General features: G+C 37.6%; 1 protein-coding gene across 1 annotated transcript; it reads right to left on the bottom strand.

Moving 5' to 3' along the window:
• Positions 1-12,191: 12,191 nt before the first annotated feature.
• Positions 12,192-22,165, bottom strand: LOC144665468 (translocating chain-associated membrane protein 1-like). The gene is made up of 11 exons (XM_078526696.1): positions 22,003-22,165; positions 21,828-21,891; positions 19,463-19,578; positions 18,682-18,798; positions 18,395-18,453; positions 18,172-18,256; positions 17,948-18,018; positions 17,560-17,670; positions 17,119-17,190; positions 16,201-16,272; positions 12,192-15,415 (listed from the first exon to the last, which is right to left on the bottom strand). The coding sequence occupies exons 1-11, from the start codon at positions 22,123-22,125 to the stop codon at positions 15,148-15,150; spliced, it is 1,158 nt and encodes a 385-aa protein (XP_078382822.1). The 5' UTR covers positions 22,126-22,165; the 3' UTR covers positions 12,192-15,147.
• Between the last annotated feature and the right edge of the window lie 2,339 nt (positions 22,166-24,504).

Raw genomic sequence — 24,504 nt, 5'->3', positions numbered from 1 at the left:
TTACGGCAAATAAATTTTAGTTTGCTGATTCATATCAAGTGTCTCAATTTTAGTGTATATCAACATGTGGCCTATTGTTAAGTGCGATGTTGGACTGCAGATGAAGTGTTGCAGGCTTGAGCACTGGGCAGTTTCATTGTGTTGCGTTCTTGGGCAAGACACTTTACTCTCATAGTGCCTTCTCTACCCAGGTGTTTAAATGGGTACTGGCGAATCTGTGGGTAACCCTGCGATGGACTAGCATCCCATTCAGAGGGTAATAGAAACACTCCTACCGTAAATTTCCGAAAATGAGCCCCTCCCCTCCATAAATAAGCCTTCCCCAAATCTCAGGCGAAAAAAATCCTATCGAACTTAAGCACTCCCGAGTATAAGCCCATGGGATAATTTAACGATTATTTCGCGTTGGATGTGAGATGGCAGATAGCCAATGACAATGAGGCGCGTTGTGCCGAGTTGTCCATAACTATCTCGTATCCAACAAGCGCAAGTGGAATATTTGTTTTTTTATAAAAAGACCCAAAGAATTGCAATATATCGGTTTTCACTAGCGACGCAAGCACAAGGGCAAGGATCAGACAGCTCTTATTTTACCGTGAAAACGGTTTCGAATCAAACAAAATCACAAGCGCATTACATTTTGATGTTTGTGTTTGTGCTTGCCGCAAGCACAAGTACAAGGACCTTTTTTCGACTTTTTTGCTTGTTTACAAGCAAAAGGAAGGAGAATAGCGGTTAAGTTGGGTAATCTCGAACCACATTCTTGTTAACTCTCAAGGGACTGTTTTAATTTCTCAAGGGAATACTTTTCGCTGTGGGTGATCAAAGCGCGTGACGTGTAAAGTGTCACTCTATAGTTGTGCTTCAGCACTTTCGTTCTTGTAGAAAAAACGTGACTTGTCAAATTTTACAAACGTTATATAACAATTAAAAACGTGAGTAGCCCAAATCTTACGTGACATAACCAATTAAGAATGTGAGGGGTTCAGCGCTCGAAGGCAGCGAAGTTTAAAACGATTAAGAACGCAATTTGTACTGGTACAAGTCTTTAGGCGCTAACCCTAATGGTACAAGTCTTTCACACACTAAAACTTTCCTAATAGTTAACCAAAGGGAACTCATTTCGTGACAATTGATTATTTCTGCTGAGTTGCACAATTTAGAATTGCAACATTCAATGCAGGTGTGAAGTGATATTTACAAGTTTTTTTGTAGCCTGTTGTGAAATTACTTCCGGTGGAAGCAGTAAACACTAAAAGTTTTTGCTTCTGTTCAGAAGTTTTTTTTTTTAATTTATTCAAATAAAATAAAATGTTACAAGTACAGCACAAGTAAAACTAGAACGATATACAACAGACAAAAAGAAAAAAAACCGGAAAACTAACTACAGTATAACAATTCTCCAATACACTATCAAACAATTCTAAATACACAATGTACAGTACATTTCCATCTCTAACAATTCATTAACCGGGCGGAGACTGGGCCGGCCCGGTTCATAAATCGCCCGGAATTTTGTCGTTGTCGTGTCGGTAAATCGTTCCAGACCCGCTCGGCCGCTTCCTTGGCCAGGATTCAAATCACGCACTTTTGATATTTATTCGGCAGGAGCTATGAAACCCGCCTATTAAATCACTCTTCTATTTTAACTTTATCTAAAACCCTGATTTCTGTTAAGCCTGAAATATATATTTTTGTGTTATTCAAGCGTTTGGATTGCGAAACCTGTGTTTGTTTTGACAGCTCCAAACCGCTACGTCAGTCACGCAATGTTTTTGCAGCAAGCTTTACGCATAACTGCTTTATAAAAAACGGCTGGTAGCCAGAGCATTTTTGAGCCGGAATACTTTGAAGATGCTTCCCATTTAATAGGAAGAATTATGTCCATTTTCATCCGTGCACAATTGAGCTGGCAAAGTCGCGGATCAGAGACGATTTAATGTTTGCACAGCAAAATAATCTTATTATGGTTCTTGATGTAAAAGCTTTACTTAGGCCCGGTTCAGACGCCGATCTTTTCATGAGCCGAACCTAATTCCTTGAATTAAGTACATGAAAAGATCGGCGTCTGAATCAAATAAGAACGGTTATTATATGGCAAAGCCAGTCTTAGGCAAATCCGAGCGTTCTGATTGGTTCTTTCTTGGTCGGGATTTTGCCATACGGACCTTTTCCATGGAAACGGTCCAAGCCGTGTATTTTTTTCGAAAGCCGGGAAATTCAAATTTCCAACTAAACCTGCGAAAAGGAAATGTGTACTCTTATTCTTCACGAAGAAACTACCGAACGGATTGATATTTTACTGAGTTTACAACGAGGACGAAGTAAACGAATATTCACCAAGCGAATTTCAATCGAATTATCTTAAAGATTGGGAAACTTCTGATGTGGAAACTTAAACAGGCATCATCGAAAGCCAGGAGCTAGGCCATACCGCAGACGATTTTATAAACGAACGGAAAACTATAAACACAAATAAGAAGACGGCTACTGAAATCTACGCTCTACTCCGCTACATTGAAGGTAACAGTATGACAAATGAAAGAATTGATAGCCTACCTGCTTCCGAGCTTGACCAACTTTCCGTCCAAATGAGTCCAAATTTTTCACGCAGCGATTTTTTTTAAAACACTCGAACCAAAAAAAGGAGAAGAGTACGAGCAAGCAGCAATTCTCAGTTTTCAACGAACCATACAGACCTGAGAAGAAATATCCATTCAACATACTCAACGACACCGAGTTTGAAAAATCGAGAAGAGAACTAGCTGCGAAGTGCCAGTTCACAAGTACGCGTAGTACGGCGAAGGAAAGAAGCCGCGAAGCCGTTCAGGCGGATTAATGAAGACGGCGAAGTCGAAGATGCTCTTTTTGAAGCGGGAGAATTAAGCAACTCCAATCCAGTGGGCACTTCATAGAACTTTTTCCTTTTTAAAAAAATTACCCTTACACTTCGGTTTACGAGCCAGGGACGAAAGCCGAAAGTTACGGGAGCTGAGACGTTCAACTTCAACGCCGAATGGTATAAATGATGGCCAAGAAACCTCAGTTTGGTTAGCCGAGCAGCCTTCTGGCTTTCAGTGATGCCTGTTTCAGTTTCTACATTAGAACTTCCCCGATCTTAAGAATAATAAAATCCGCTTGGTGAATATTCGTCTTCTTCGTCACGATCGATAAATTTGTTTTCAAACTCGTGGTAGCTTGTCCATTCTGAGTTGCTCGCGTCATCATACTGCACTTTACGGAGGAAGCCCTTTGAATGCAAGCTAAGTGACCGGAAGTGCTTTTAACAGAAAAATAAACAAGCATGGCTCGAGTGCCATATAATAAACTACTTACTAACCTAGCTTGCTCGAGCCGTACTGGGGAATATTGGCCCTCGGTCGTTTTTGTACGGACCTCGCTGCGCTCGGTCCGTACTGCCACGACCTCGGGCCAATATTCCCCAGTACGGCCCTCGTGCTCGGTTAGTAAGACGTTACTATTTCAATTTGGAACGGGCTCACCCGTTCTTCCCGCCTGGCTTGGCCGAGAATTTCGCCTGTGGAACGCCTTTGGAACGGCTTTGATTCAGACGCCGTACTTTTCATGTGCCGATCCTAATTCAGAAATTATTATAATTTATTTTGCCAGCAGTTTACCTCAATTATTGGAACTGTATTATGTACGGCCTCGGAACGGCCAAAAAGTACGGCGTCTGAATCAAGAGACGTACTTTTGTCAATTTGGGTCGGTCCAAATTCGAATTGAGTTCGGCTCATGAAAAGTACGGCGTCTGAACCGGGCCTTACACACTTCTCAAGACTTCAGTAAACAAAATGGTAATGTAGTTCTACGAACTATGATGGTATTTGTGAAAGGATCCGAAAAGCCAGCAAGTAAAACAAATGGTCTGCAAAATGAAAATGAAATCTTGGCGCGGGTAATTTAATACATGTAATTAAATTCTACAACGGCATGCAAAATTTCACAGTTTTGAAATTTTTGCCTTTTAAAATGTTTCTTGACCCCATCTTGAATCAAAATTCATCTAAAACTTTTTTTTCATGTTTCTTTCATTTTTTCACGTTTATATTAGTTGCCTTTTTACCGAATGGTAATGAGGGTATTAAAATGACTTTGGGGCTTGAATTCACTCACTCACTCCATTCTGATTTCAAACCGCAATTAATTTATGCGTTAAACGGTAAACGTGCTGACAAAAAGGTCCTTTAAACGCATTCAGCACATGTCAATCAGAAACAAATTATTCTCCAGCCTCCGAGAACTCTCTCTTCCAGGAACGAGGTTGATCAGTATTTACAAAAGAAATTTCCTAAATGCGAAAGAGGATCAAAGGTTATTACACTTTATTCCAGTGGTTAAAAAATTCGCTCCACGAAGCCTGAGAGCACAAGCCATCAATGACCTATTCACGCAACTCCCATGAGAAAAAAAACATTCAAAGAGGCAAATGAAGTGAGACTGTGACTTACTGATAGCAGGTATGAGATACATGCAATTTCGCTTGCCATGTGACGACGTGATTTAATAAATGTTTCAGTTCGTATACCGGCCTTTTTGTTTCGCGTCACGTCATCTCGTGTCACGTCATCCGTTTTCAGTGGTAAAGAAAATCGTTCTACGAAGCCTGAGAGCACAAACTATCAATGACCCATTCACACAACTCCCATAAAAAAAAAAAGAGAAAACATTCAAAAAGGGAAATGAAGTGAAAATGTGACTTTAATACTGATAGCTGGTACAAAATACATGCAGTTTCGTTTGCATGTGACGTGATTTAATAAACGTTTCAGCTCACTGGAAAAACACGAGTTGCATAGCACGTTTCTGTTTCGCGTAACGTCATCTCGTGTCACGTCATCCGTTTTTCATCTTTTTGAGGCGAGCAGATCTCAAATTTCATCGGCTGCTCAAAAAATAATAACGCTTGTCGCTGCCCGGTATGTACACTCTTTTTTTTTTTTATAAGAATACAGTTTTTCCGACCCAGGCTGAATATTCGTATTTTTCTGCCTATTTTAGGCTGAAATATTCTTATGAACATTCTAAGAAAATACCTTTTGGCATTTCCGTTTTAGCAAGTATTGGGTAATCAATTTCAAGTGTTTGGTGACCAGATCTGTATGGTGTTACATTGTGCACATGTACCATTGCTTTTCGTTGCAGTCTGGCCGTTTTGGCTTTAAACAAAGCATTCCTCACAGAGATAAAGTGACGGGAATGAAAATACCTGATTTTGTTTCAACTAAAAACTATATTCTTTTCAAAATCTCAGCCTCGGGTTTATTCTTAAAATATTCTTAAAAATTCGCAAATTCCAGCCTCAATATTCTTATAAACTAGATTCTTATAAAAAAGAGTGTATATTATATATGTGCTGACAGAAAAGTAATTGAAAACGCAATTTATTGCATCCAAGACAGTAAAAAACACATTCAAAAGTTACACTTTATTTTGGTGGTGAAAAATAGAATTTGCGCTACGAAGCCGGAGAGAACAAAGCATCAGTGACCCATTGACGCAACTCACATGAAAAAAAAGCATTTAAAGGCAAATGAAGTGAGACTGTTACATTCTTGAACGCTTATTTGAAAAACAAAGCGAAGGACGCCACTTCATCGAATTACCATGAGGTTGCTCGAAGAGCCTTTGATTAGGCTTTTGAAACGAACACGGCATCTATTTATAGATTGAGGCCCCGTGTGATGTTTTTAATACACATATTTGCGTTATTTGTCGTAGTAGTTCACTCGGCCGCTTTCTTGGCCAGGATTCAAATCCCGCACTTTTGATATTTACTCAGCAGGAGCAATTAAAAGTTTATCTAATACCCCGATTTCTGTTAAACGTGAAAGATATATTTTTGTGTTTTTATTCAAGCGTTCGACTCAAGCGAGTACTGGAGTCCGAAACCGGTGATTGTTTCGACAGGTCGAAGCTTTTTTACATCAGTCACGCAATGTTTTTGCAGCAAGCTCCTGCATTTAAAAGCGGCTGGTAGCCAAAGCATTTTTGGGCCAGACTCTACTTTGGAGATGTTTTTCATTTAGCAAGAATTGTGTCCATTTGGTCCATTTCCACCCGTGTACAGTTAGGCCGACAAAGTCGCAATCTCGAGCCCAGAGTGACCCCCGGCTCCGCGATCCGTCAGCGGTTGGTCAGCGGTAGGGTCGCCGGGACTCACTCTGGGAAACTGAATAATAATTCAGTGTCTTATTATACTGGTCCTCACAGAACAATAGAATACCATAGAAATCAACACGGAAGTCTGAAAATCTTCCCCGGAAGTAAACTAAACCGGAAACCCTGGAAAAACATTTTTGTTTTTCTTTGGTCAAATGTTCAGATGTATCACCTTAATTTTGTAAAACATCTAAGAACTCGTGATATGATGCTACATAAATGAAGTATTTTCTAATTCTACCATTTTTGAACTCAAAAGATACCATGAATAAAAAAGAACTTCCTTTAAACGTCAATTCTGAACGGAGTTTTAAAACAACAACGACGGCGTCACCAAGGATAAGGTCGATTGAAAACTCAATTTATAGTTGACTTACAAATCTCGCTAGAACTACTGTTTTCATTCAAATCTCCGTTACGGTTGAAAAACTGAATATCGCAGACAGTGCTCGATTCAAAATAATAACTAATAACGCAGAATTTGAACATTACGCGTTGTTGTTTTGCTGAAAAAAAAGGAATTGTACAATTGTGTGCACGTGAATTGCGTGAATTGCGTGCACGAGCTGAGTCGCCGAAATGCTAATCATACCTTTTGAGATCTTTTGAATAGCGTTGACCGGTGTGGCCTTTAACGTCTTTATTAATATTACAGCCATTCGACGAGGAAAAAATTATTTGCTCGAAAACATGCAATTTATCATGAAAAGATGCGCTGTCAGCGAGAAGCCTCTGAAATATACGAAAGTCGCCAAACAAAAATTTTCATCAACAGAACAATAGCTTGTCCGTGCGTTTTGCATTATGTAAATTTCTTCGCCGTCATCTGCAAAACAACAACTGACACACGCACGCAGTCTTCACAGGCGGAATCCTGAAAGGCAAACAAGATCTTTGCTCAAGAAAGAGACTAAAGGAAATCAAAACACCAGACGCTCTTTTGTTAACTTTCTCTTTTGTTAACTGCAGAACGTTTTTGTTACGTTTGTTGCTTCGATAAACACCAGTTCTGTCGGATACTGTGTTTAAGAAATAGTTCAACTTCAGCTCTTTAATATAATGAACACCAACTTTGACATATGGCTGGTCTTTTTCTGGTATTTGTTGACAGATATTTCTTCATTAATCACGGCTTTTACCATGGATTTTTGTGTTACAATACAAGAACGTGCGTTTGCAGAACGTTCGTAGCTTAGTAGCCAGGCATTCGATCGGACGTCAATATGAGACTGGGGCGAGAACGAACAAGCAAAACAAGATGGAGGCGTTCGGGTTTCGTTGCTATCGATAAAAAAAGATTGGGGAGCCATCCGTTGGAGATAAACTTGTTGCATCAAGAGTTTCATAATCAGTTTGGCGAATTTTTCATCAAAGTGCAAAACGGGGAAGAAACATCCAGCCTCCACCACGCGAATACTTGTGGTATTCTCCCTCTCGTGTTGAATATGGGCCATTGTCGGCACTTCAAACAGCTTTTAGCAGTATTTGAGGGGTCTATGTACAAAAATAGGTGGGCCGCGGGCCGCGGGCCGAGAAGTGGGCCGCGGGCCGCCGGGCCGCGGGCCTGCTTTTAGTAAAACCCTCAGAACCAGAGAGAGTGGACGCATTTTTAATTAGCCTTGCCTTTCACGTGCAGCCTCACGCTATGATTGGGCGATAGTTGCCAGGGCGACGATACTTTTTTCCCGTAGGGGAGGAAGGCAAACGAGACCGTCGAAGGTGCTCTGCCTTACTCATGTACACTGGCCTGAGCTCCCATAGGGTGATTTTGCCTCGCATGAAAATCTAGACTGACAGGTGTACCGAGAGTGAATTTTGCAAATCCCTTGCGAATTTAATTCGTCGCACTTCACAAAACAACAAGCAACTACAGCAACAACATCATCAATAATGTAACAAAGCAAAGGGCAATAGCTCAGAGCGTTCGTTCAAAGTGTCTTCGCTAATGTAATCTAAAGTCAAAAGGTTAGCGTAAACTACTATTATTATCGTAAATGTTTCAGCGAAATATTTTAAAAATTGAACATAGAATACAGTATTGGTGAACGTGTTTTCATTTCAATGCAAATGCGATTACTTTTTTAAGTTCTCGCATAATTTATATTGTGGAGAATGAATTTAGAATGTAGTCTACAAGTGTGCTTTGAATCTTGCTACGTTTCTTGTCTGTTCCCAGCTGAACAACAACGTGCATGGTACTAGCATAAGCTATTACATCCGAAGGATCTTCGCAAAACCTTTTGCGACTACTGAGGTTTTGACAGCATTTTTGCTTTGTCGCGTGCCTGTGCTTTAAATCTGTGTGCGGTCATAATATTAATATGCAGGGTTCTGCAAAATTCCGTCATGGTCACGTTACACCAGTGAGTCTAGATTCGAATGCGAGGCAAAATCACCCTATGGGAGCTCAGGCCAGTGTACATGAGTAAGGCAGAGCACCCTCGACGGTCTCGTTTGCCTCCCTCCCCTACGGGAAAAAAGTATCGTCGCCCTGACAACTATCGCCCAATCATAGCGTGAGGCTGCACGTGAAAGGCAAGGCTAATTAAAAATGCGTCCACTCTCTCTGGTTCAAGGTGTTGGAGAAAGCTAAAAGTTTGCAGACCATGGTTATTTTTCCCGTATTCTTAAATCGCGAAGAGAGGCAGGCAAATCAAAAATTTGCTGCATTAAAAGAATGGTCTTCGAACTATTCCCATGCGAGGTTTTGGAGTGAGTGGACCAAATTAAAAGCAATTTTTGGCTTCTTTTTATCGAACAGTGGTGTTTATCTAGCGTCGGAAAAAAATTAAAATTTAAAATATCGGTTAAATAGGGTTTAAATGCTTTAGAACAGTCAAGAAACGTCACATAGACAACATATGATGTGAAATGTGAGCTTTACTAGCGGTTTATTATATTTTCGTACGATAAAATTTTTTTCTCTAAAGTTTCATACAAATCCTTATAATTTTGCCGCCGCCATTTTGACCGAGTTGTCAGAGCGTGAGCCTGGGCGCCCCGTGGTGTCACAGACGAATTGAATGTTTACACAATAAAAGAACCTTAGTTATTTATAAACAGAGACTTGTTTGTTTTCTGCTCAAACCAATTACTTGCACTGGAAATGAGGTCGAGCACTGGTTGGCATTGAAAAAGGCAGTGTTCTATCGAGTCCTCTTGTTCACAATAGATACATTTTGCGTCTTTGGCAATATTACAGAATGCCAGCTCTCGTTTAGTAAAAACAATGCGATGTAATAATTTAAAAGTTGTTTATAGGACTTTGGTATCTTAGCAAATAGCTTGAGTATATTTAAGACAGTTTTCACATTCTTTTGTTACATCACTATTAAAATAGTTGGACCATTTCCGAAAGCCTGTGGGCTGCGTGTACTTTCCTTCAATAAGTAGTCTGTAAGAGTCCTTACATTTTAATTTAAATATATCTATTTTGATATTTGGTCCTAGAGCTACTGGTTTACCATCATGGAAAATCAGCTCCTTATCGATGCTATTATTTTTGCCTAAAAGAAACAGGCGTTTTGGAATCGCTGATATCATCTGATAGAACTGAAGAAAGCTCGATTTAACGTTCTTGTATTTATTAGTGAAGTCATTGTAAGTCATTATCGCGCCATTGTCTTTAACAGATCTTGGACAGTAACAATATTATTATTAAACCAAGATTTCCAAAACACGGTATTTTTGTCAATAAGAATCAATTTGTTGTTGAATAGAACGAATTTTTCTAGGTTTTCTTTGTCATAGAGGCATTTTAATTCTTTAAAATACAGTAACATATTTCTGTAAAATGTTGGGATTTGTTTGTCCATGCTCTTCTCATCATAATTACATTTCAGTACAAATTCAATTCCACCCAGTTTGTCTAAGAAGTGTTGTGGTATTGCCTTCCACTTACATGGCCTACCATCCACAAGTCGACTGATCCAACTTAACCTCAGTGCTTTATTCATCAAAAAAATATTTGGCAACTTAATCCCACCTTTATCAATATTTTGATATAACACCTCTCGTTTTATTCTATCCGGTTTATTCTTCCAGAAGAATTTAAAAATCAACTTACTTACTTTTTCAAGTTCAGGCTTAGGTGCTTCCAACATGGACATAGAATACACAATTGGACTGATTCCAAGTGCTTTTATAATCACTGCTTTTCCAAACATAGTTAAATCCCTGCTGCGCCACATATCAAATCGATATCAAATACTGTTTGTATTTTTTGTACTTTGATCGAAAAGTTTTGTTTCAAGTTTTTTTTCTTATCATATGAGTGGTAGGTTCCAAGAGTTCGGATTGCATCACTTGTCCAGTTTAAATTAAGGGGTTTAGCCTTGCAATTTTTATCTTTCCCCAACCAAACTGCTTTCGTTTTTCTTTCATGCAGACACAGTCCTGATAACTTTCCAAAGTTTTGTATCAGGGCAAGTGCGTTCTGTACAGAAGGGATATCTGCGCAAAATAGTGTTGTATCATCAGCAAACTGAGTTAACTTAATCTCCGTGTTAAAGATTTCGATCCCCTTGATGTTTTCCGTTCTTCGTATTTTGTGTGCTAGAATCTCCGCGCAGAGAATGAATAGGTAAGGGTAATCAATGTTTAAAAGTGTAATTGGCCTCCAGTTTTCAAGAATGAGAAGATATTCGTCATCCTTAGGGATAAGAGTAATTACACCTCTCTTCTGTGAGATTGACAATTCACCTTTCTTAAAAGCTGCGTTATAGCTGTTCACTAAGTCATCACCCACTGTTTCCAAGAAAGCATCATAAAATTCTTTTTTAAATCCATCGCAGCCGAAGTTCAGAAGTTAATGCATCGCCATTAGAAAAAAAACAGCAACTGTTTTACTGGAAATGTAGTCGTTAGAAATGGCATGTGTAGCCGTAAGGTAAAGAATAACGCGAGGAGAAGCGGCTTTTGGTAATATCCAAACGAAAATAGATAGATAGATAGATGAGATAGATAAACTTTATTACTTCTCAATGTGGGGTTAAGATTGCGTGACGAGACAAAAGGTAACTCTGTCGTGCGTAACCTTTATCGGGAACCCCGCATTAGGCATAAATAGATTGTGCTCGGCAACTTTTGAGCAACTTTTAGCGTTTTGAGCAACTTTTTGTAGTACCAGCAACCTAAGGCAACTTTTGCCTTCCTTGGCAACTTTTGAGCAACAAATTGATATAAAACCGATCTATTGCTAAACCATAAAAGGTCGTTTCATTTCGAAGGATTTTATTAAAACTGGTTTTATCAAAACTGATATTATTAAAACTAAGGATATAAAATAAAATGACAATAAAATAACACTTGCTTTACGCCCGCGAAATCTGGATAGTGGTTTTCTATCTAGCAACTTTCTAAATTTTGGTGGCAACTTTTTGATATTTAAGCAACTTTAGAGCAACTTTTGGGTATATTGTGAAGCAACTTTTCCTGAATTTACCGGCACAATCTATTCATGCCTACCCTGCATTAAACAACAACTATTTCGATTAAAGGCAAGCGTCAAAGTTTACCATTTTTAACCAAGCCAAAGTATATGAGTCGCAAAGCGCCCAGCCGTCGCGACTGACAAATACAGCATTTCCTCCGCGAAAATAAAAAAAATGCTTGAACTGAAAGACGTTTGAATTCTTCCATGATATGTTCGAACAACAATGCCCAGGATAAACCTTCTACTCATACTAACTTCATGCAAAAAAAGTCGATATCCCGAAGAGATCTTTGATTTTTCTTTTCGCATGATTGCGTTTGTGCTTGCGCTTGTTCTTGCGTCGCTAGTGAAAACCTAGCCTCCCGCGTTACACTCCTCCCCACGAGGGGAGGATTGTAACGCGATCGCCCCTAAGAACGACTGCGTGGGAGGCTAGTGAAAACCAGGCTTAATATTAGACTATTGGCAAGGGAATAGAAGACCCTGATCATGTTAGGATGATACTCAGGTGATTTTTACAATGTAAAAATTACCTTCTCAAACTCAATAATTCATCAAGTCACAATCGTAGCGCTAGTTTGGAAATGTGTTCTTTATTAGCATAGATTTTTTACGATTTTAGTCTATTTCTTTGTTTTCTCTTTAGTTTTGGTTTCGATTGAGAATATGTCAATCAACCGTTATCACCTTCCCAAACACCTCGAGGTCCGTCAAAAATACTCTGCTACGCGTCGTATTTTCAACTCTCTTCTCGGTGTTTGCAAATGTGACGAAACACTCTCTCTCGTGTTTAATAAATTACTTCAAGGGAAGAAAACCACTGAGAAAGAGTTTTCTATTAAAGATAGAAAAACCAAGGAGAAACAAGAACGATTGAGATTGCTGAATATTATATTGAGATTCAAAAGGAGAACAAAACATTATCTTCAACCATTACGCTACAGTTTTCAATAGCAAACACGTGACAGCTCTCTTTTGAAAAGCATAACTCTCTTACGCTGTGTAATACAGCCTTCTCTCTTTGCTCAACGCCAAGTGCGTCTACACCTGTACAGCTGTAAACCAAGAGAGGAGGCTAGCATTGTCAACTTGTAAATACAGCCGCCCTTCTCCTGTCATTGCCAGGGGGCGTTTCGCAAACTTTTAATGTCGTGAGAAATAAGATCTGTTTTCTGCGATAAGCTGCTGGCTACTCTAATTACCTAAAGAAGGTTTTTGTTAAGATGGTTTAACAAAATGGAAATGGAAAACTTATTTTTTTTTTTCGAAATGCTGCGGAAACATGAGCCGTTAGGTGTTTCCACATGTTTTTTCAAGTTTTACCAAACTTTCACGAGTGTTTCTAGAACTCGGTAGAAACATGGTGAATTGTTCTCTATTTCCTTTAGAAAATACTGCGAGGAAAATTAAAAGGGATATCACACATTATTTTTATTGTGATAACCGAAACGTAAATTATTTTTGCTCGTGCGATCAAGGTGTCAACAAATCGAGCTAGATCTGGCCCAGTGATACAGGCAACAACACTTTACAACTTGCAATGCAATGATATTGCGGGACAGGTTGAAAGAAAATGTTGCCTGTATTAATGAGTCTTTATTTCATTATTACAGGATATTGGCAAATATTCGTAAATAAAACAGCACAAAACATACACTATGATATAATACCAAATCAATAAAAAATCCCCTAACTTGACTGACCCTAAGCAAACCTTGTTTGATAAATAACTGGAAGACAAGCAGCTTAGGTGTCCGATCAAATGGCGGGTAAAACATATTAATAACATGTTCTTTTTCCTTAAAATTTCTTATTGATGTGATTAAACAGTATTATTCGCATGCGTCATGCAATTTGTTTGTAACCATGCTTGTAATTTGAAATACATTCTCACTAATTACTCTCTGAACTGCGGGCAGGTCCTATCGTAACCTGCGATCAGGCGTTATTTTTTCTCGCGGTGGAAGGGTCCCTCCGCCGCGAAAAAAAGAAAGCCTGATCGCAGGTTAGTCCTATCGAACAGAATAGAACTTTAACTATTGCTTGTAGCAATATTGCAGTATCGAGCCCTCTCTGTTCCTAGCCTCTCATGCGGACGTTCTTTGGGCTTGTAGCAAAAAGAAAGTCTATGTAGGAAGCTAGTGTCCTGTCCCCTGAAGCAATGTTACTCACCCTCCCATCCCTGATACACTTATGTTGTACAACTTATACAGCAAGACTAAAAGTAAAACATAGAAAGTCGATTTTGAAAATGTGTTAGTTCAATGATATCAGTCATTAGGAAAATGGCTAAAATAGGGAGAATACTTTCCTACATGCCGTAAAATACCAATGTGATAACACAGTTATTCTTAAATAATTTGTACTTAAAATCGCTATCTTTTAATCACACCTACGACTTAGTGATCAAAACTTCACAGGATGAATATAAGCATCTCTCCTGTTCTCAAAAACAGCTAAAATAGGTGAAAAAATCAGAAAATTGAGATCAAAATCCAGTTGCATGCATTGACAGTCTGATAACACTTGTCCGTTTTCCACATAATTTCTGTTTTGATCTTTCAACAAAAACCTCTTAAACTTTAAATGCCTTTTTATTTAAAGATTTCTTTATTTCTGATATTTCATACCCATCTTAAACCTATGAGGAGTAAGCTGCAAGGATGCCTTTCATAACTTAGATAAAATTTATGCTTTGTAACTAGCCTCAACTCCTCTCGTAAAATGGCTTTTGAGAAAAAGAGAGACAGCCCTAGATATAGTGTAAGTTTGTCAAAAATATTTATAATAGTATATGGTGTATTTATAATTGAAAAGAATAAAATAAAATCAGTCGTGATTTGAAATTGAAATAAGTGCCTACTAAGGAATTCATGGAGTTCTTTTTAAGGAAATAGGATAATACAAATAAAAGGACATTTTAAGATTGTACAGACATTGAAAGAACACTGAAGACATCAAGAATTTGTTGAGCACATATTCTACATCTCTTGGCAAGATTGTGGTCTAAAACACGTTTCCCATTTATACAACTGTTAGGCCAAGAATTCTAGTCAGCCTAGGAAAACTGAGAACATAGAGCAAAGTCTTGCAAAAAGAAGCAGAATCTACATAACCTTCACTTGCGACACACATTGGAAGCTGTTTACCATTCGCTCTCAATGTAAACAAAACTGTCATGATCTTTCTTAAGTACCTCCCATAAGGAGACACTTGGTGTCATCTCTCAACAAATTTCTCCTTGTGGAAGGCACCATAAGCTACTACTGAAAATACTGGAACCAGTACTGCGATTGGTAGAAGACATTTAAAGAAAGTTTTTTAAGACGATCTGTTTTTTCTTGTCTAAATTTTTGGTGATATCTGTTCACCTTCATCAGAGTAAATGAAAGTTTGTCGATGCTCGTGCTAACGCACGGATTGGTAGTGCGAGCACTAACAAACTTTCACTTACTCTGATGAAGGTGAACAGATGTCACTGAAAATTTAGACAAGTAAAAACAGATCGGCTTAAAAAACTTTCATTAAATTTAAGACTTCTTGACTTTAGCGGCAGCTTTTGGTGAGCCATTTATTTTCTCAATGTATTCCTCAGCTTCAGCCTCTTCACTCTCCTCAGCAACAGCTTCTTCTTTCTTCTTCTTCTCATTCTCCTTCTTGCTCTTCTTCTTGGTGTCCTTTTTCTTGGCGGGTGCGGCAACACTGGCACAGTATTCACGCCAGCACCTGATCTGATAGCAAATGAAGTTCCATGCCAGCCAGGCTTGCATGAGTATTACGCCAGCCATCGCAGTAAGTCTGGTGGGAAAATATTGATCATTAAAGGGACTATGTCACGAAAGATTTCACAGATCTTTGGTCTAAACTGTTCTGAAATTAGTGGAAGGCAACATAACGCATAAAAACAATATCTTTGAACATCTAAAGGAAGATATAATCTTAGTTTGTGGATAGAAATCAAGCTACAGCTATAAATATCTATTTTTTAAAGACCTGCCGAAACAATTTGAAAACGTTTGCCTATAACGTTTTCAAATTGCAATCCATTTCCATCTGCGCCATTCGCAGCCAATAATGCTAGTTAACAGTTTTAGTGCTCTAATAAAGCAATTTTTAATAAAAATGGACTATTATTTCTAGGTTTCATGCGACAGAAATATAAATTTTGGCTGAGTGTTCAAAAATCTGGTAAAATCCATGACATAGTCCCTTTAGACACAATCTTAATTAACATACGCTGTTTACAGTGTTGGACTGAAAAAGAGAAATTACTTTTGAATTTTGGTCATTTGGAGGGTTGAAAACAAAAAACAAGTATTTGAGAAATCTGGCATGATGCACTGTGCATAAAGGGCAATCCAGATTTCTCAAACCACCAAGAGAAACAAAAAATAATTCAAGAAATCCAGCATTCAAAATCAGGGATAGAAGCGCAGTATTTGACTAAGGGAAGGGAAGCGACATTGGTAGGTTCAAGAAATCAAGGGTTCCAGAAATCGGGATTTCACCGTAATAAAATTCCACAATGCACAGAAGACATAAAACTGTGTTTAGAATTGAAGAGAGCAGGTTCATCTGCATACCGTATTGGTGGACTGTTGAAGTTTCCTGAGTCAACGTTGAGACCAGCATTGTCCAGACGTGGGAGGCCATACCTGATTTAAAAGAGAAAAACAAAACATTGGTGCTTGTGCTTAGGTGCTGTAGGAGACACTTTCTGTTTTTGGTGTTAATTTTATAGCAATATTATTAAGTTGCAACACAAGTTTTGCCAATGTTACATAAAGTATGCACGAGTTCCACTGTTCTGCATTGCCTTGTTGGTGTTACACAGAGCAATGTTTCATGCAACTTGACTCGCAATAATGAAACAAAATTGCAAGAAAAGTTGCACAAACCATTCCATAGAGCAAAAGTGACTTAAAGTCATTGCCCTGAAATAAAACTGAACATAGATTTTCAACCAAACTTTGCCTACTTGTTGATTTCCACAAGGGAACTTGAATTTCAAAATAAAAAAGTGGGGTCCCCATATTCGTTTAGGAGCATGAGGACCTTGTTATAGTATATACCACATAATTCCTTAATATTTCCCTTACGAGTACTGGCAAAGTACACATTTCCAGTGATAATTTATTTTTCAAACATAGGAATTGATCTGTTTTCGTTTTACAGAAAGGATTTGATCGCTACATCCAAAATACAAGAAAAAATGATAGGTCACCATAATCGTTTATGAGAAAGAGACGAATTATTTTTCTTGCGGACTAAGCCGCATAGAAAAAAGCTGCCATTTTGTTTATACGCACACCCTAATTATGTGTAAAATTCTGCACAGAAAGGATGCACAATGCAATTCAGGGCAATCACCTTAAATGGTGAGAAAGGTATTGCATCAAGTCTTGCTAAAGATTGGTAAAAGCAAATCTTTATACTCCAAAAACACAAAAAAGCAACAAAAACAAATAAAGGTAACATCATGATCTACAAGACATTCATACCAGAAAGTCATGACAGTCAGTGCGATTATGGCAAAACGGGCAATGGCAAATAGAGGAGTCCACACCCAGAACCTAAAACACAAATAAAAGCAAAATAATAAAAGTAAAAAGCAAATCTTACAAGATCTCAAAATTAACACAATGTTGTAAAGTTGTAGGCGTGTCAGTTTATTTCAGCCTGTGACAGGCAACCAAAATATAACTGTGTTAATGGAGTGGATGTAATGTTCACGTTAGCCTATCTTTAAGTTGTTAAACTGAATGTTAAAGAAGCATTGGGAATACAGAGTAGTTGGTCAATGAAGGAAAAGTCAGCTAAGTCAAAATGTTTTGATAGTCAATGAAGTTAAATGAAGCTACATGTAGTCAGCATGATTCTTCTGCAAGGAAAGAAACATTAAAGTAGATATTAATGATTCTCTGACTGGTGCTTCAACTTACAAAGTGTTGGCCACATCAAGCTTGCCACTGATGAAAACCATTCTCATTCCGTGATAAAGACTCTCCACAACAAAATGAACCACCAAGCAACACAGAGAAACATGAGTAAAACTACAATGAGAAAAAACAAATCATTCCAGTCAGCATTTTTGTTCAACTTAATCTTTTCTTTTTCTGGGTGCAAGTTACAACAACAGTTAATGAAAGTTTGAGTGGGTTTATCAGAGAGGAGTGTTTCTTAGACCCTAGGGTTCTGCTAGGGAGTGCAGGCTAAATCAAAGAGGAGCATTTATGACACAGGGGCTTAGCAATGAACAGTAGAATGGTTTACTGTTATTAAACAGAGGTGCTTAACAGAGAATTTTTTTAATGTACTTGGAAAACTTACTTCAGCATGTAGGCAGCCCAGATAAAAATTAGATATTCAATGTACAACTGAACCTTGGGGAAAATCTCTTCCTGTTAAAAGCAACAGATAGAAAAGTTAAATCTAGTCTGCAAATTTGAAATTTTTAGAGGAAATAACTGTCTCATTCAATATGGTAAAACCTTTTTCCTCTTAGATGCGACACAGTTATTAACAGTACATGTAAGTTACCAATTAGTTCTTACTCGTTTAGCTCTTGTGAAGTAAAGTTCTGGGAAGCAGTGAACCCAAAATGAAATTTGAAGAATGAAGTAGAACTTGAGTGTGAATCTGCCAAAAAAAATATAACAACACTTCAGAAATCAGTCCAAAAATTATGCTAATTTATAAAACAGTCAACTTCTTTGTTGCCTGTATGGCAGACACCTTTACTATCTTGGATAAGAATTCATTTCACAGCAAACTTACGACATTTCATTATGTGGATAGCCTTCCCAAAGCTTTGAAATATTTGGAATAAATCCTTCCTACAAGGCAAATGGTACAAAAATTACTTAAAACTAATTTAAATTAACATAGAAAAATTAAAAACAAAAAACAAAATTAACAAACAAACATACAGTTTACACTAATAGACAACCTTGGAGTCAAGCTGTATATTTAGCCGTCTTTTCAATGGTGGGGGAGAGGGACTTATAAGGATGAGGCAGCACTTTTCCAATATCACAAATCATTCTTACTCAGATCATTCTTACCTTTACTATGAGGTCAGCTCCCCAGGCAGCAAAGAAAAAGTAGAAAGGAAGCAATATTCCAGAATCATTGAACTTTGTATTTTTTGTCTTTGACAGACGCAGTTTACGGGAGACTTTCTGCAATGAGACGATTTTGACAACACTTACTTTTAGACTCAACCCTCCAAGTTTATTTTTTTCCTTAAAATTAAGCTCACACTTTCCATCCTATTTCTTAATTTTAGTCACCAGGCTGGCAAATTCTGTTCTAATTTAGTCGCCAGCTCCAAAATTTTAGTCGCCATGGCGACTAAAATGGTCTAAACTTGGAGGGTTGAGACTCAGCTGGTGAAAAACAATTCACCTGACCCTGCTAGTCTACATAGATTTAACACTGTATTATATACACTCTGCTTGTTCCTGCATTTTTTAAGTCAAAGTTAATAATCAACAATAAACTCATTCTCGCCCCTATAGCCCTTATCACTTCTCTTAGATGGCAAAGACTTGGCACGAGAAACGAAGGGCTCTGGGGACAGAAAATTTTTTGAATTAATTTGAATTTTTTTGATTGGCTGTTTGAAACAAAGAATTCTTGAATGGAAGTCAAAAATACAACGACTCTCTCATACATTCTTTTGAAACATTCTTTTGCATACATGAAGACCAGAAGTCCTGGAATCTAGGACTGGAAATCCTGTGTCTCCAGAGCCCTTTGTTTTCTCGTGCCAAGACCCTGCCAGCTAAGAAAAATGAAAAGGGCTATGGGGACGAGAATGCAATAAACTACAAATTTACTTACATCCCAGATATACTCCTGAATGATTGCATGCACCACGATCCATGCCATAGAATAAAAGAATATGGTGCAGAAATCCTTGGGTCCATTTGTATAAGTTGTTGGGAGATTGTCAGTACCTGGGAAGGTAAAGAATGTATTTGAAATTTATAAAACATCAACAACAACAAAAACAAAATAATACTTCATTTCCAACTGTTTGTTGTGAGAAATATTGGCTCTAAACAACTTTATAATATAGATAGGAGTCTACGCGCGCTCTGATTGGCTAAAAACCTATGTTTTATCAGAGTATAAAACATAGAAAAATCATGTTTTATTGTTTTTCGTCAGCTTTCCTCGAGTGCTTCGCGCGTCGTTGACTGTTCGTTGGCTATAACCACTCGTATCCAGCAAGGGCGAATGGAATAATTGTTTTATTAAATTCCTTTTTAAGTATAAATCCACTGGACATTTCATTTTGATGTAAACGAAGTGAGGCGGGAAAAATTGTGGCGCAGTGTCCACTGCTTGAGTTGAATGAAACTCGCAAGGAAAGCGAGCGAGAGAGTTTTCTTTCGAAGATTTTCTTCGACAATCTCCTCTTAAATCGTCTATTCATGCTGGAACTTGATTGTGACAACAATTAAGGTTTACGGGAATATCCGAAGCAATAGCTTTTCTGGAAATTATACGCCTTGTTCAAGTCGAACGAAGCAAGGGACGGATGTCATCGAGACTACTATATTATGCTGAGACGAAATTGCACTCGGTGCAGTCGGTGAAGTTTATCGAAGTTCAAAAAGACAAGATCAAGATTAAAAGGTAACAAACTTACCTGAAATGCTTAGCCTAATTTAACGTCGAATACTGAATGAAATTGTGTCAGTTTTCTGGTCTTCCCGTAAACTATTTTCTGCTTTTCATCTTTGTTTACTCACTCTTGTTGTACATATTTTTAATTAAACTTTTCACTCGCGGTGTCTAAAATCTATATCATAAAGCAAAGAAAGAAGCCTAAGCCATGTTTTATACTGTCATAAAACACTCCGGGCATTTGAGAACACTCGAGAAATGTAGAAAACATTCGCCTGCGGCTCATGTTTTCTACATTTCCCTCGTGTTCTCAAATGCCCGTCGTGTTTTATGACAGTATAAAACATGGCTTAGGCTTCTTTATTTGTTAAATAAATGAACCTTTTTTCTTAATGACACTGATAAAAATGTCAAATTTTATTTGACAAAACGTTGTCTGTGTTTTAAAGAAATTATTATAGTTTGCAACCTTATCTTTATTTTATACTACAAATTCAGTGTGATGCCTGAAAAAATGGACGGAAATGCTTTTTTTCTCAATAGACAGTCATTTTTGAATGGCCTCAGATGCCCTCCGGGTCTCAAAAATGTTAAGTTAGTAAGTTATTTCTTACCACAGAAACATAAATTCTGCCTTAGTAGGTTGGGTTTTAGTACATGATTTTCTTATTTTTATTTCAAAATGATCAGTTGAGGGCATTTTTAATAGTGCTAAACATTACTGGTGAAAGACTGAAATCATAAAAGTTTAATAATTTTTTTTTGTCTCAGGATCAAATTCAAGTATTGAATTAGATTTTAGGCTTGCCGTTCTATAGATATAAGATAATATGACTGCTCTGCACTGTACATTTACTTGATGTGATACTCCTAGCCTAGCATAAACATACAGTACTGTATTAAACATTTTGCCATCTACAGACTGAAATCTCTGATCAAAGATTATAAAGTGATCTTTATTTAAACTACAGTTTTAGCAATCAAGACTACGACAGTAAAATAAAAAAAGGACTTTAAGTAAAAGTTCTAAGGGGAATTTGAACAGCAAAGAAGATTCCATTTACACTGTTGGAACAGGTGCAAGTACAACCTTTACTAACAACCGTCTCTGACTTTTAGAAAAGATTCAATAAAATCCAATTACAAGAAAACCGCTTCAAGCCAAAAAACACGGTAAATTAACATAAGGAAATGTATCTGAATGACTTTTCATCACTGAAAAATTTTCCTAGCAAGTATAACAGTTAAGTTTATATTTTCTTTGTGAAAACCATAACCGTGTTATGTTGATCCATTGTCTACAACAAAATGACCAATCAAAAATACCCACGACAAATTTAAAAGATTGAACCATAAAAAGCACGGCAACTGATTCAGAAAGTTTTCGAAGATGTCGAGCGTTTTAAGCTAAAAATGAAGCAGTTAAAGGATAATAACAGTAGCTTGATTCATCCCACACAAAAATAAAACTAAAGAAATATATTGTGTTTCACGTGTGTGTGTGCGGCTTCCTCGCTTTGAAAGCATTAAGAGTTATTGAAATAAAACGAATCATTTTTTTTATTCGACATACCATTTAAAGTTCTGGTCACATTATGTTGAGGTGCGATAAAAACAGACGATACTTTAGACGTTGCCTGGAAAAAACGAAATAAATAAAAAAGAATTAGGAATTGAACAGTCTAGGAAAGGAAACAATTCAATACGAGACTACAAAATGGTTGACGAGAAAACCACGATATTCTTACCTGAAACATAAGCCCGACCATAAAAACCATACACACACAAGAGATAATGTCTCCATGATTTGTAATCATAAATTCGTGGCTAAGAATCGGAGCATTTTTGCCCGTTTTTCGCCTGCTTGGCATTTTCGCCGTGATCAAAAGTAACACACCAAGAAGAAAAGAAAGAGGCTGACTGGTGTCCAAGCTTTCACCGCCAAGAAACTAGTACCCAATCTACTACGCGCAGGGCATTCTTTGTTCCTCTGGGCCTGAAGGGGTAAAATGTGGACGGGGATTTTGGGCAAATTTCTCTGGGAAAATGGGATTTGAGTAACTGGGTTTGGAATCACAAACAAAAAATGGAACTGGAAAATGGGATTCAGACAAAATTTGGGCTGGGAAATCGGATTCAAATAGGATTCATTCGTTGGTAAAGACTTTTTAACAACACTGGTAGTTTCTTTTCAGGAAATGCCCCATTCTCGTCCCAGAGATGGCATTAACCAAAAGGATCGCGGCCTTTGGAGACAAGAACAGAAATTTCCCACTCTGCCTTTACTCCCGCCTTCCCCACCCTCATTTTGACCCAATGGTGCACAATCCATACGCTGATACAACAACAAAACATCAGAAAATTGGTATGAACACGAAACAACATGTATATCAATGAGTAGATAGCACAAAACAGGACTTTCTCAAGACAAATATGTTGCATGATGTGGTTCAAACTGTACAAATACTGACAAGTAAATATACTCTATGATTCATGGTAGTCTTTATGTATAACGGGCGCAGGGGTCTCCCTGCTACATTCCGGGATCTTTTTAATATATATCATGCAAGTAGATCAGAACATCATCAAGAACAGTAGCTGAAAAAGAACATGTTTATCTTCACATAAAGACTGCAGTTGTCATAAACAAGTTTCAAAGTAATATATTGCAGGAGGGTCTCAATGGGGTTAACCGTTAGCTGTAAAAAAAAACGGCCAAAAATTTAGCCGTTAGGCGTAAAAAATGGAAAATTTTAACCGTTAGCCGTAAAATGTGTTAACCGTTAAAATCGATCAGTGGCTATAAATAACCCAAACTAGTTCACTTCATCGTCCCAAAAATTGTCCAAAGACCTAAAATACGTTTTTCAATAATGAAAATTGATTTTTAACTATTAAAAACAATGAAAATTAACTTTTAACTTCTGTTAACCGTAATGGAAATAAATTAACCGTTGGTCGTAAAAAGGCCAAAATTTTAACCGTTAACCGTAAAAGCCCACACCCCATTGAGACCCTCTTGCAGCCAATGGTATTTCGACAACTCAGTTTGACTTGCGTAAGCTTAGCAAATAGAAGAAAATGAAATGATATTACTTTCCATGCCGTTCATACAACCCGGTGCAAGTATTTTACATTCGAAGGCTTTGTTCTTAAGACAGCTGCAACTGGGGATGCAAACATTTGCGCGTAATGTTTGACAGTTTGTGGACTTTTTCGTTCCAGTCCGCAAAAAAATAATATCACAAAAATTTCTTCCACTCTGAAGTCGAAGTATAAGAAAAACACTTAAGGTAACAATAACTTGAACAATTATTACATGTGGCCTGTTCCTTGTATCACGATGATGGCTCAACTTGATGAAATTCACAAAAATTAATTACCTGTGGCAAAAACTTAGCTCTTTCAATAGAATAATTACTAAAATGGCACCAATCCGCAAAAATTAAACTCCCGCAAAAGTTAAACTTCCACAAAATTCAACTCCCGCAAAAGTTTTGTCGGTGCTTGGGCTGTCTCCGAATTGAAATTAATTGATATTTTACTGAAAAACGATTACGTAACTGACTTACTAAGCTAAAAAATCCAAGACCATTTTTAAAAGTAGTCAAACGTTTGAACGCAGGGAACCACACAACGCAGAGTAAAACCCAGTACTTCTTGTTGCTGGATCTCTTTTTATGGAAATTCTCGAACCAGAAGTCACTGAAACGTGTAAAAAACGGATTAAAATGCATGGCTGGCACAAAGGACACTTTCAGTGGGCCAATATGTGCCAGCCATGCATTTAATTAAGATATATAGAATTATCATGCAGCTGTATGCTGCAATTTATTTCCGCTTAATTTACATGATGTTTGTCTTTTGGGCGAATTATACACTGACGAACATTAAAATAATGACTCTGCCAAACTGTCTTGAACAGCGTGCTTGTACGATACACAAGACCACAAGGAAATCCACCTTAATGAACTGAATATCTCCAAAGTAAGACCAGGGAAAAAGCGGAAAAAAGAAAAAAAGAGGAAAAGAATAAAACCTTGGAAAATGATCGCCTTGTGTCAGTGTTTCATCAGACACCAAACAAAAGACGGAGAAAATTGATACATTATGTAAACTTAATGTCTTTAATGGACGGTTATTTTCGTTTTACATTAGCTATTTACACTTAGCTGTCACTTAAAAGTAACTGCAAAGTAAAGAAAATCTTAATTAAAACCACGAGGGGTTTTGGCTTTTTCACGCATGTT

Source organism: Oculina patagonica, chromosome 9, assembly GCF_052425735.1.
Source record: "Oculina patagonica isolate OP01 chromosome 9, crgOcupat, whole genome shotgun sequence".
Taxonomy (NCBI): Eukaryota; Metazoa; Cnidaria; class Anthozoa; order Scleractinia; family Oculinidae; genus Oculina; species Oculina patagonica.
The sequence above is the reverse complement of the archived record's forward strand: the minus strand, read 5'-3'. Positions and strand labels throughout refer to the sequence as shown.